The sequence below is a fragment of the Spinacia oleracea genome, chromosome 2, assembly GCF_020520425.1.
Source record: "Spinacia oleracea cultivar Varoflay chromosome 2, BTI_SOV_V1, whole genome shotgun sequence".
Lineage (NCBI taxonomy): Eukaryota > Viridiplantae > Streptophyta > Magnoliopsida > Caryophyllales > Amaranthaceae > Spinacia > Spinacia oleracea.
In genome coordinates, this window is record NC_079488.1 from 112,944,006 (window position 1) to 112,957,653 (window position 13,648).

The following is a 13,648-nucleotide window of genomic DNA, read 5'->3' on the forward strand; positions in this document are numbered from 1 at the left end:
AAGTGTTAACGTTATGGAATTATAAGATCGAGTAATGTGTTTGATTAATGCAAGATGTGAACAACAAAAATGTATCAGTAGTACAAAGATGTTACATGACATATGTGGTTCAGTCAACACGTACAAAGATGTAACAGTAGTACAAAGATGTGAACAACAAAACAATAGATATACCGACGTGGTTCAGTCAACATGTTACATGACCTATACTCTAGTACAAAGAAGCTAGGTGCAAAGAATAGTACTCCCTCCGTCCCATAATATAGTGCCCGTTTGACCAAAATCACGGTTATTAAGGTAAAGTATAACATTGATAATAAAAACAATAATTATTTGTTCTTTCAAGATAAAGTACATGTTAGTTGGCTTTTATGGAGAGAGAAATTAGAGATTAAAGGTGTGTACATAATAAATAGGCCTAAAAAAGACAAAAATCAAGCACATGGGTTAAATAAAAGTCAAAAAATACAATTTTCAAAGTAAAAATTAATGGTTTAAAATAGAAATAGGCACATCATTTAGGGACACCATTTTAGAAAAACAGGCACTATATTATGGGACGGAGGGAGTATTTTCTTATTAATGCTAAAAGTTGATCAAACAAACTAATTACTATGTACTACATATTACGCAGTAGTATAAACATAATTAAGTATTGTTTTTTGTTTTGAAATTCATAAGCTTAAGAGGGAATACGATGGTACAATTTAATATAAATCGTGCTATATAATCCAATTTGTATATGATCGATGTTGTTATTATAGTACGTACTAGAGCTGTCAAAAGCTGACCCGATCCGAGAAACCGGCCTAAATCGACCTGTATTTTTAAGGACCCAGATCCGACCCGAGACTCAAAATGTTGTTAAACTATGAAACCCGTATCCCGATCGTATCCAACCCGTTAAAATCGATGACCGATTTCGACCCGTTAATGCATGACCCAGACCCGAACCTGGCACCCGACCGGAAAATGACCCGAATCCGATTCAACACCCGACCCGATGTCAACCCGAATCGATTATAACTCGATGAGGCTATGAAGCATGTTATTGACCCAACTCGTGACAACGAGTTACCTGATTTTACGCGACATGTTGACAACCCAATTTGTCATTGACCTAACTAAATAATAACTTAAATCAAATTAATATTATCTTTTATAATTACCTAATCTAGAACAAGTGAAAAGCGTTAAACCAAATTTAACCAAATTTATAAAAGTAATTATAAGGTTAAAACTTGACTAGACCTGATAGTTATCAGACTCGGTCTTAACTCGTGTCCGATAGTGAACCCCACCTGAATTTTAACCGACCCAATAATTATCCGATTCGAACTTGACCGCTAGAAGTCTAACTCAAACCCGACTCGTTAAGACATGAACCCGAAATTGTACCCGACTAGAAAAAGACTCGACCAAACCCGACCCGAACCCCGACCTATACCGAAATGAAAAAATAACCCGACAAATAATCAACCTGACCGAACCCGACCTGAACCCGACCTGCACCCGGGTGATAAATAACCCAACAAGACCCGATCAGATCATGACCTGAGTCCCGAGATGACCAGACCCGGACTCAACTCGAATAACCGTTTTGACAACTCTAGTACGAATGGAGTACATCATTTAAGAGGTTGTTGGCCTAGAGTACGTTGATATGACGAATGATGAAGAAATTAGTGAATTGTGTACGAATGGAGCTGATATAGATGAGGGGTTTAAGTTTTATCACGTCATTAAACTGTTGGAATTCACCACAACCATAAAAAGAGGAGTAGCTTCTCTATAAATGCATACTCCGTACTATTCTGGATTTCATGACACAAATTAAAAAAATGGTAAGGTGTCATTATCATTCAAGTAATCCGTATTCAACTACCACCCGAACTTGTTGTTGAAGGCGATAATCTCTGCGTCATCAACGCTATTAAACGGCAATGGAAAGTCCCTTGGACAATCTTCAACATCATTGCCGATGTGGAGAAAGATGCTTCGAAGTTCGAGTCGATCTCTTTTCACCACTGTTTCCAGGAGACAAATCAGGCGGCAGATTTTATGGCTAATCATGCCATAATTTCCCTACCATGCTTTATTGGTTTAACTCTTGTAATGATTTATTCTCCACTATCATCCGAAATGATAAGTTAGGTTGGTCCTATATTAGGCACTAATATAGTTTTTATTTCCTTATCAAAAAAAAAAAAAAAAAAAACTACCACCCGAACCTATATTTTCGGCAAATTAATAGTACCATCTTAATTTAAGGTTCGTAAACATTTTATTTATTCTCCCTACACCATCTTTTTAATCATCTTATTTTTTTGAACTTGTTAGAACTTATCGTAATTTATTTTAGTTACTTATTGTTTTCATGATTCTGAACTTCTCTAAATTTATTACTAAAATAAATAAAATATGGTAACAAAACATGACTTTGAGTTGAATACTTGAATGTAAACGCGATATACACAATTTCACTTTCTTTTCCATCATTCTTTTTGTCCTCTATTAAAAATAAAAATATTGAGTTTGTTAATTATTAGATTAATAAGTAGGTCAACTGTTTGAAACTTAATTTTATCACCGTCTAGCTACTTTTCTAGTTTTCTGTATTTTAGCAAATGGGTTAGAATGTTTGAAAAAGGGACACTTGCTTAGGGTTTTAAGATTCCGTAATTTAAACAATGTATAAATACGTAAATAATATATCCTTCATATAATAATATTCATACGTTAATTATTTTTTGATATCCATTATATTATTTGTATAATGGAGTAATATATTACAGACAATTGTGTAATACTAACAACTTGACACTACAAAAATTTGGTTTTGTACCATTAACGACGGAAAATTTCGTCGTTAAAGGCCAATAATCGATGATTAATGACGGGATTCCCTGTCGGGGCCGTAGTTAATGCAAAATTCCGTTGTTAATCCGACATAAAAGACATTGGCGACGGTTGTTCCCGTCTTTATTTGGTTGTTAGCCCCGTCACAAAAGGCTTTTACGATGAGATTTTTGATCCGTCGTAATTAGGTAATCGTTAAAGATACAAATTTTTGTTGTGTGATAATTCGGATAGACAATGGACGGATAATCAAAATTTAAGACGTTCCACAAATAAATATTAAAAATAATGGAGGGGCAAGTAAATTAAACACCATTTTTTTAAAGATGAAGCCTTGTTTGTATCTTAGTTTCCTTAGCGGGACTTTTGTTTAATAAATTAATAGTACTCCGTAAGCAAATTGCAATTTTAAGAAAGTAGGTAGGAACTTTTATTGAAAAATATGATCATGTATGCTTCACTTGACCGTGTTTTAGATACTATATTACCACCTTAATTATAAAACGATATCTAATCTGTTTTCTTTTTAGAATAATTAGGGTCCGTTTGGTATCATATTTTATTTCAATTTTTTATTTTTTATACAAAATTAAAAATTAAAATATGAAAAATACAAAAAAAAAAAAAGCCTTGTCACTTTTAAAATCAACATGATTACTATAAATATGACTATTTTTTTATTTATAATTTAATATAAATCATATAACTTTCAAAACAAAAAATCCAACTGACGGTAATCTTAAACGAGCCCAAATTTCACCGCAAATTTTACAGCTACACAAGGGAGACAAGTTAAGACTTAATCTTAATCCTATATCCAAACTTTTAAGATTAATGTTTAATAATATACTTCGTAGACATCATACGGAGTAGTTTATGTGAAAAGTATGATTAAATAAATACTTCTCCTTTAATTAAGGGATATCTAGGAGGGATTGTAAGGTCAAAGTCTAATCAACCTTAGTGGGCCCATTGGACCTTAAGTAGTTGGTCTAAACCGGCCCACTCCATCAAAGAAAGAGAAGTGTGATGTTTCAATTTCAAATCAATTTTTATAAAGGACAAAATCAACTTTACAAGCTTTTTATTCTATTGGATGAAAGTCCTCATCTAAAATCCCAAATCTTCAAAAAAATTACTTTTTTTGAAAAAAGGGTTTTAATTTTATTTCCTTTTCAAAAAAGAAAAAAAAAGAAAAAGTCTTCCACCTTTCTCCTCTCTTTAATTAGTGAAATATAAAAGGCTAATATTCTTTTTATTAATTGTCACTTTCAACAAAAAAACATCTAAAACTTTTCTCCACCTAACAATTGTTCCCCATTTTCATTACTTTATGTAGGAATAAAGCAATTTAATGCTTATGTTTATTTCGGTTGATCAACCCCAATACCTTTGAAAGAATACGAATAGTACTATTAATTGTTAACCTTGATCTTGATTTTGTGGGGTAATATTATTAATATATTGTGATTAACCTTAAACCGATTTTGTGGGGTATTATATCTTGATTTTGATTTCCTTATAGTGTAGCATTTAAACTGAAACGGCGATTGAAGAATGAAAGTATATCTGTAACTTATAACGAAAAAGTACTAGTCTCATATTGACTGGCATTTATTTAACCGTCAAGCTATGTCTATGTAGTATTATAATGGGTAGAAGATGCATGAGTAACATGTCATGTGGTCTGAAAAGTTAAGTAAATGATAGACGATCTTTTACAAGAATTTGCATGATTCAAATTCAACATATCAATTGATGTATAAAGAGCCGTCCAATATCGTCTTTTGTTTCCAATTTTCTTTTTTTACAATGTTAAAAATAAAATTTTGAAAACTACAAAAAGAGATTTCAATTTTTTGTTGTCAGTTTCCAAAATCAACATGATTACAAGATTACAAAAAGTAGTTTCCAGTTTTTCTGTTTTTTAGTTGATGATTTAATATAAATTATGTGATTTTCAAAACCAAAAAATGAAAACTGACAGTGATACCAGACAAGCCTTAATTTATTTATGATGTTGTTGCAAAAAGATTGAAATTCAACCATATATTGATCTTATTCTATGTGTCGCCCTGATTTTTTGGTCAAAATCAACTTAATTGAATCGAACAACTAAAGCAAACTTATTAGATTCGAATCGAACTTAATGCACAAAAGATCTTGCATGCTCCCGGTATATAATAAATTTATTATCCTCCGAGATAAATTTTAATCAATTTTATTATCTTCCGAGTATCTTTTAACATGTTTTATTTAACTTTTTATACGTATTATACATGGCGTTAATTTAGAGTTTACCAAACCGGAAGTTTGAAGGAAAAAAACAATAAAATGATTAATATTTGTCCGAAGAAAAGCCAAGACAAATGAATCACGAGAAAAATAGGAAAGTGAGGCGTCGACGTCAATGAGCAGCATGCAACAACCACACCGGGCCCAGGCCCAGGCCCAAACACTGCCGCAGACCACACGCACACTCACACACACGCGTATCTCGTAATCTCAGGCAAACCACGTTGAGGGTATTTTGGTCAATTTAAATTCCTGCCTAATCATCCTATTAAGACTATAACTACCAATTTAAGGTTTTAATTAAACTCCTTAAATAAGCTTTGGGTGTAAGAAAGAGTGGTTACTACCAATAATACTCTTTATGTTTTCTAAATACTCGCTATATTTACCATTTTCAGCCGTTTATGAACATTTGCAACAATTTGTGTTTTTGGATGAGACCACTAATTATTTATTGCTTCTCTCTCCCAGTACATCCATTTGCAAAATTTCTTTATTGTTTCTCATCCTGTTAATCTTCAGTTGCACCAATTCTTTATTTTATCTTTCGCACAAACAATATATTAAAAATCTCTACTTACAACTTAGTTTATTCATTTCCTTGCACTCCGTACTACCTAACTCCGCCCCTAAAACTACATCTAAACTTCAACTGATTCTGAAACAAAGGAAAACTGCGTGTTTTCAACTGATTGATAAATAGAGGGAGTAATGTTTTGTAACGGGATACACTAAAGTTTTTGTTACTCTCTCAAGTTATATTATTTTCTTGATACTTTTTTTCTCATCCTAATCTAATCATAGTAAATCGAATAATTCGTAGAGACTCAGCATTGTCCGTGTAGTTCATTCGGACAAAAAAACAAATACGATAAGTTTAAGGTCATGTTCTTTTGTACTTTATTCTAGTTCAGCTTTACTCTAGTTTAGTTCAATTTCACTTCAATTCACACCATTCGGTCCAACTCCATTCAGTTTAGTTCAATTCAGTTCAACTCCATTCAATTTAGTTTAGTTTAGTTTAGTTCAGTTCAGTTCAGTTCAACTCCATTCAATTCAGCAAATGAAAACTTAGAAAAATAACCTAAATTACTTACCAAAATTATTTTCTCTAAGATGATCACCCGGTAAAGATTACGGAGTAAAATTAATAGCCTAAATACTTACAAAAATTATTTACTCCAAGTTAATCACACGGTAAAAAAGAGTAAATAAGGAAAAAAAAAACTGTATTTCAAAACTTCCCATAAACTGATAAACCACCTCAACTTTCTCTCTCCTCAACTCTCTTCCTCTTTCTTCTTTTTGCAGAGATCCCAAACTTGTTGCCTGCCATTGTCTCTTTGTTTAAACACTTTTTTAAAATCACCCACCAAATTTAAAATTAAATTTCTCTGAAATTTCTCTGAAATTATTTTCTGTCTTGATTTCTGCAATTTTTTCGTCGCTTCATAAATTCGCCCAAATTTCCTCTCTCCTCCGCCATGGACGGCAACGAGTGCTCTTGCTCTTCCCCTTTCTCTCTCCTCATTAACTTCTCTGTCTTCTAAATTTCAGATTTCACGTATTAAATTCCTCATCCCCCACTTTTCCCCCACGACCTAAAATCATTCTTTAATTTAATTTAATTTCAGAGATGCGAAAATCCTCACCTGAATCAGCTCAAGGATATGACTCTACTGCTACTACCACTACTATTACTGCACTCTAATTGCGATTTCAATTTTGAAATTAGGGTTTTTAGTTTAATGGGGTGTGGGCCTTCAAAAGCTGAAGATCTGCCATTGGTAACCTTCTGTAGAGCTCGAAAGGATTTGATTAAATCTGCTTCTGATCATCGTTTTGCTCTAGCTGCTGCTCACTTTGCTTATTTCCGTCAATTGAGGGATGTGGGTGATTCGCTTTTTCGATTTGTTGAAGAAGAGCTTATTCTTACTTCTTCGTCTTCTTCCCCTTCTTCGCTCTCTTCTCTCTCTTCCCCTGTGCTCACTCTCCCTTCCGACGACAACCCTAAAAAGAAGAACAAGGGTTTTAAAAGTCACAAGAAGGGCAAAAATGGGTCGTCGTTTTCCACTTCGATTTCGCATAATTTGCGAGGGGTTGACGCCATGGAAGGAGATCACCTGCATTTGTCCGATGACGACGAAGAAGACGAGGAGATGGGTTCGTCTTTCGGAGATCATCATCATCGGCATTCACATTCGCATTCTGGGCATTTAGACATTGATGATGAAGATGAGGATGAAGAAGATGAGAGGAGAGAGAAAGTGAAGAAGAAGAAGAAGAAGAAGAAAGGAGGAGGAGGAGGTGGAAGAAGAGGAGCTGAATCATCACCACCACCACCACCAACACCACGACCTGGGATTTCTTACATTCCTGATTCTGAGTTTCCTGGTGTTGCTAGTAATTATCCTTACCCCTTTGATCAATCTTATGCTAATAATAGTAACAATACTTCTAATTATAGTAATAATAATCATCATCCTTATTATCAACCTGCTCCTAATGTAAATAATAATGGTATTCCACCTTATTATTATTCGAACCCTAGTTCAAGTTCATATTACCCGGATAATGGTTACAGTACTAATTATGATTATAATGGTGGTAATTATAATTATAACAACAATGGTGCAACAACATCTTATACAACTTACTATATGAAGAAGTCTTCAACTAGAATTCCCTCTGTTATTTATGAAGAACCCAGACAGAATCCGGTTTATGCTTTCTCTGATTACAATGGTCAACCGAGTTATTCGAATTACTCGAATTTCGGGGTTAGTGGTATGAGTTCGGAGAATAGGGGAAGCAATGTGCCGCCACCGCAGCAGCCACGACGGCCGCCAACGCCGCCATCGCCGAAGGTGTCGGCATGGGATTATTTCAACCCGTTTGAGACTTTAGAGGGTGGTGGGGCTTATTCGGGTTATTTTGGACAGAATCCGAGTTTTGGGTTGGAGTCGAACTCGAGTAGTCCGGATTCGAGGGAGGTTAGGGAGAGGGAAGGGATTCCGGAGTTGGAAGAGGAGACTGAGAGTGAAGTTAGTAAGGAGCCTTATCACTATGATAATAAGAAGAAAGTGCAAGAAGAGTTTAGTTTTCCCAAAAATAAGAACAAAACTGTTCAATTTGAGGATGGTAATGGTAATGGTAATGGTAAGGGGAAGAATAGGAAGAGTAGTGGTAATTTTGATGAGGGTAATTCGATAGGGGTGAGAGCGAGGGAAAGGGTGCCATTGCAGCATCCACAAAGGGAGGAGCCACCACCAGAGCCGCCAGTAGAAGTGGAGAAAGAGTCAGATGTGAAAGGAAGAAGCAGCATTAGCATTAGTAGTCCTGAAACTGAGAGTAACTTTTCTATAAGTATAGAGGATGTGTCTGTTAAGAAGAGAGGGGTGAGCTTTGAGGTAGGTGGAGGTGGCGGTGGCGGTGGAGGTGGTTCGTCTCGTGATATTGAATCATCTAAGCTAAGTAGCTCTACAATGTTGTCTACTAATGGCACCCGTGATCTAAGAGAGGTTGTAAGAGAAATCAAAGATGAATTTGTGGCTGCTACTGATTACGGGGAAGAGGTTTCTGTGTTGCTTGAAGTGGGGAAAGAGCCATACAAGTTTCGGTCCTCCTTATTGAAAGGTAAAAGAACTCAATTACTCTCATCAACTACACATTACTACTAATTTTTCTCTTGTTAATTCTCTATGTAAAGAATTCGTTTTGTTATTTGGGTTCTTCTGTTTCTATAATGTCATCTATATATAGCTCTTAAAATTAGGCAAATGTTTGTTGTTTTCTGCATTGATTGGGCTTACTTGAGTTGAGATCTTTGGCCACTAGAGACTTACTGAAAAATATACTGATAAAACATGTACAGCTTTGTTCAACCACAGATAAAAGTTTAAATGTTCAATTGACGTTACCACTTGTAAACAATTTATTTTGTATTATGGGTTCTTCTGTTTTCATACTGTCATGTACTTGTATATTTTAGCTCTTAAATTTCTGCAAATGTTAATTGTGTTCTGCACTAATTCTGTATAATGGAAGTACTTGAAAATAAGTGAAGGAGAATTACTTGTGCTTACATTTCGGTAGAACGTGTATGATTATGTTCTACCACCGTAAAAAATCAGATTTCAATTTACTCGTCTCTTTACAAATTCATTTTCCAATTATTTTGACCTTTGTCAGAGCCAGGAGTGAAATATTTTTATGAATATGATAGTCTTACATGCAATAGCTATGGTTCTATGAATTGGTGTTATGTTTCTTTATCCAGTGCGTTTTCCAATATTTAGGAGCAAATTGGATGAGTTGTTTCTCTGCTAATATGAAAACATACTCGTCTTTATAGTGATTCTGGCGAGGGTCTGCTCAACATCACTGTCATCTTCGTATTCTCCATCTTCCTTGCCCGGTGGATATCCTAGGAATGCCGGGGAGGATTTTGACTCTCGGAGCCTTGCATCAACTCTGGAAAAGCTATATGCGTGGGAGAAGAAACTATACAAGGAAGTCAAGGTATGCATGTGTTGTATCGTATCTTCTCTACTTTTCTTGGTGTGGTCGTTATGTTTCTCATTGATTTGCTCTCTCTTCTCATGCCTTGCCCTGTCTTTGAGAATTGTGAATCAATGTGGAGACACAATCTTTAATGTTCCATAAAAAAAATAAGGGATCGTTTTTCCATAATGTCTCCATAAACTAAGGCAGCGTAAGGAGGTTGTATCTTTTAGATTAGTTTGGACATCACTTGTGTCAGTCATGCAGCATAAACTTCAAGCTTTCAACCATCATAAATCTTGCTATTTCTTTTTAGTATTTCCAATCGTCACATTCCGATTTTCTTCCTTCACTATCTTGCTTGGGAATTCTGTACACCATGATTTGGAAAATTTAGTACACTTTTGTTACATTCTTTCTCAATTTGTTTAGGGCGTTGTGCTGGTTTTAGGATGAGGAGAGGCTCAGGGTTATGTATGAGAAGCAGTGCAAGAAGCTGAAAACTCTAGATGATCAAGGTGCCGAGATTAGTAAAATTGAAGCAACTCAGGCTTCAATTAGAAAGCTGCTGACCAGGATTAATGTCAGTGTAAGAGCTGTAGATTATGTGTCCAGAAGGATACACAAATTGAGGGATGAAGAATTGCTGCCTCAAATGAAGGAATTGATATTTGGGTACGAGTCCCGTTCCCTATGTTTGTGACTGATTATGCATAATGCATGTTGATTTGCACAAGTACCATGTTTATATGTTACATTTATAGTACTTGTTAGTGAGAGGTTGGTTGTATTTTTATAATATTGCCTGATTTCAGTTTTTTCTCTAACCCTGTCAAATGGGTTTAGCAACAAATCATGCATTTAGTCATGGTTTCCTGATTCTGCAGAGCTGGTGTGTCTTATATGAACCTGATTAGGCTGTGTTCTTGAATTTATATCTGTTGTAAGATAGTGGACTATTGATGAAGCATGCTCGTTATATTCTAGATATTGGTAGCAATTTGGAACTTCTTTTGTTATGATATTGCAAATTTTCGATCTTAAAATTGACATATTTTAGGCTTTTCCTTAAAGTCTGATCACATTATTGTGTATGCTAGAAATGGAAGTTCTTATAGAAGAGGTCGAGCTGTAGCCTGTAGGACTTCTTTGATATACTTTGTCGATTGTTGTAATGTCAAATTGTTCTTTAAAAATGACACTGCTTGTGTAATCTGTGTGGAAAGCTCCGTTCTATTGGACTTGTTTTGTCTGAACTTAATCGAATTTATCCGAACTTATCTGAACTTATTTTTATCTGAAATAAACTTATTTATGTGTGAAAATGTCTGAAAATAACTTATTTTTTCTGAACTTATAGTATATGAACTTATCTGAACTTATTTTGTCTGAAATAAGTCGAACAGAACTGAACTTAGTCAACTACTTTCCTGCAGGTTGAGAAAGATGTGGAAGCTAATGTTCAAATGTCACCAGAAGCAATTCCAGGCAATCCTAGAGAGTAAAACTCGTGCCCTAAAAGCAAACACCGGACTAAGAAAGGATTCAAGCGTGAGGGCCACTATTCATCTCGAAGCACAACTATTAAAATGGTGTCATCGATTCAACAACTGGGTTGACATGCAAAGGTCTTACGCCGAGACTTTGAATGGCTGGCTCGAAAAATGTATTCAGTATGAACCCGAAATAACCCCGGACGGGGTTGTCCCGTTTTCCCCGGGCCGAATCGGGGCCCCACCCGTGTTTGTAATCTGCCACGACTGGAAACAAGCAATGGAAAGAGTATCGGGTTCAGAGGTACAAACAGCAATGAACGACTTCGCTACAAGCTTGCATCAGTTATGGGAGAGGCAAGATGAAGAGCAACGTAGAAGGGTGAAAGCCGAGAACATGTACACGGATTTCGAGAAACAAATACGGGCCATTCGAAGGGGAGGAAGGGGAGGAGGAGGAGGACACGAGCATGATCATGATGATGCCACGTCAGACAAGAATAGTCTGTCAATGGTTAGTAGTGGGATTTCCCCATTGGATGACTTAAAGGTGGATTTAGACTCGATGAGACAGAGAGTAAGGGAAGAAAGAGCGGGTCACAAGGAAGCTGTTAAACTGGTTCACGATGCAGTGTCTCGGTCCATACAAGCGGGTTTGATTCCGATCTTTGAGTCGTTGGAGAGTTTTACTTCAGAAACTTCACAAGCTTTTGATGATGTCAGGTTAGAACATGACAGTAGATCATGAGGAATAATCATGTTAACTTAGGCAGTGTAGAGTGGATTAAGACCTGATCAACTACAGCCCAGCCCGCTGGCCTGGCCCGAAAAGGTGCGGGTTTGCAGTATCTCGCTCCATACAAGGTGGTTTGATTCCGATTTTTGAGTCATTGGAGAGTTTTACTTCAGAAACTTCACAAGCTTTTGATGATGTCAGGTTAGAACATGACAATAGATCATGAGGAATCATGTTAACTTAGGCAGTATAGAATGGATTAAGACCTGATCAACTATAGCCCGGACCGCGCGGCCCGGGCCGAAACGTACGTGTTTGGACAGCCTCATTCAAAGCCCGAGCCCGGCACCAAAAGCCCGCATCAAACTATGGGTTAACTCATGAGGAATCATGTTAACTTAGGCAGTATAGAGTGGATTAGGGTTAGGAAATAGGAAGAAGAACATAGACCTTAATTAGGCAATGGAGGAAAGCAATATGACAGCAACTGATTAGTGATTGATTACTGCTAGGTTTTCAGAAGAAGTTGCAGGAGTTTGCTGCGAGACTGGTTTCTGCTTCTGCAACAGATTAGAGTTAGCATCTCTTGTACAGAATTTTGTCTAATGTACTAGTATCAGAATTCAGATGTGAAGGCATAGTTTAGCTTGCTAATATTCAGTATGTAAACGTATTATTATTGGTAAATGATCTTGAATTAGTGTTAAATCTTTCATCTCATCCAGGCGATTCAAGCTAACTTTGTATGACTGTATGTGTTTTTGGACAAGCAGATATAATTAGACCTGTCAAACGGGTTGGTCGGGTCGGGTTGTAAAAAATATTTTCGGGTTCGGGTTGAATCGGGTCAGTCACTTTCAGGTTCGGGTTTACAAATGCTTGTTCAAGACCCAGAACTTTCGGGTTCGGGTCGACCCAACGGGTTGAGAGATTTTAAAACGCGCATTATATTTTCATTAATTTAGTGATAAAAATACAAAATGTGAGCAAAAATTAACAAATTTTCCTACACAAGTTTATATTTAGTCAAATTCAACCATAAAATGGCGTATAATTAAAATTAAAATTATATTACACACAACAATAGTAAAAACAACGTGTTTATTATGCTTAAATTTTCTCATAATCTCATTTTTTAGTATAAATACAATGATTTTTAATCGGTCTGGTCCAAAACGGGTTCGGTCGGGTTTTGACCCATTACTTTTCGGGTTGCTCGGATTCGGATAAAATCGGGTTACGGGTCACAAAATCTTGTTCAGGACCCATTATTTTCGGTTCAGGTCGGTTTTCGGGTCGGGTCGATTTTTGACAGGTCTAGATATAATGATATACTTCGTATTTCATAACGTATGGCTCAAACATAGATCTGCGTAGCTCAGCTGGCTAACATGGGATAGGTGTTGCTTCAGTAGGGTTATGCTTGGTTTTCTTATTCTTCCATTAGTTTTATTGTGGTTTTACGTAGCGATCAATCGTTACCGTGGTAAATTTGATAATTTGTTGTCAACTATCGGTGGAGTGCCGTGGCGGTGCCAGGATTTTCTCCTTAAGGGTTCGGAATCCTCGGACGCATATAATAAAATCATAATCCAAAATCCAACATCTTGTATTAGAGGTTCACTTTGAGGAGTGGGAGGTTCATTTTGAGGTGGTTCAAGTGGCCTTGAACTTTGGGATGAACAAGTGGATGATTTTTGTGACTTTGAAATACGGTTTTTTCAAAAAATGTTCTATAACCTTCATCACATATCAACGAAAT

At 36.0% G+C, this 13,648-nt stretch overlaps 1 protein-coding gene across 1 annotated transcript; it reads left to right on the plus strand.

The window, feature by feature from the left end:
- The first annotated feature begins 6,397 nt into the window (after positions 1 to 6,397).
- Positions 6,398 to 12,606, plus strand: LOC110797179 (protein ROLLING AND ERECT LEAF 2). Its single transcript, XM_022002306.2, has 4 exons — positions 6,398 to 8,790; positions 9,509 to 9,675; positions 10,109 to 10,332; positions 11,094 to 12,606. Exons 1-4 carry the CDS (start codon positions 6,825 to 6,827, stop codon positions 11,896 to 11,898), a joined length of 3,162 nt encoding a protein of 1,053 aa, XP_021857998.1. The 5' UTR covers positions 6,398 to 6,824; the 3' UTR covers positions 11,899 to 12,606.
- Positions 12,607 to 13,648: the final 1,042 nt, after the last annotated feature.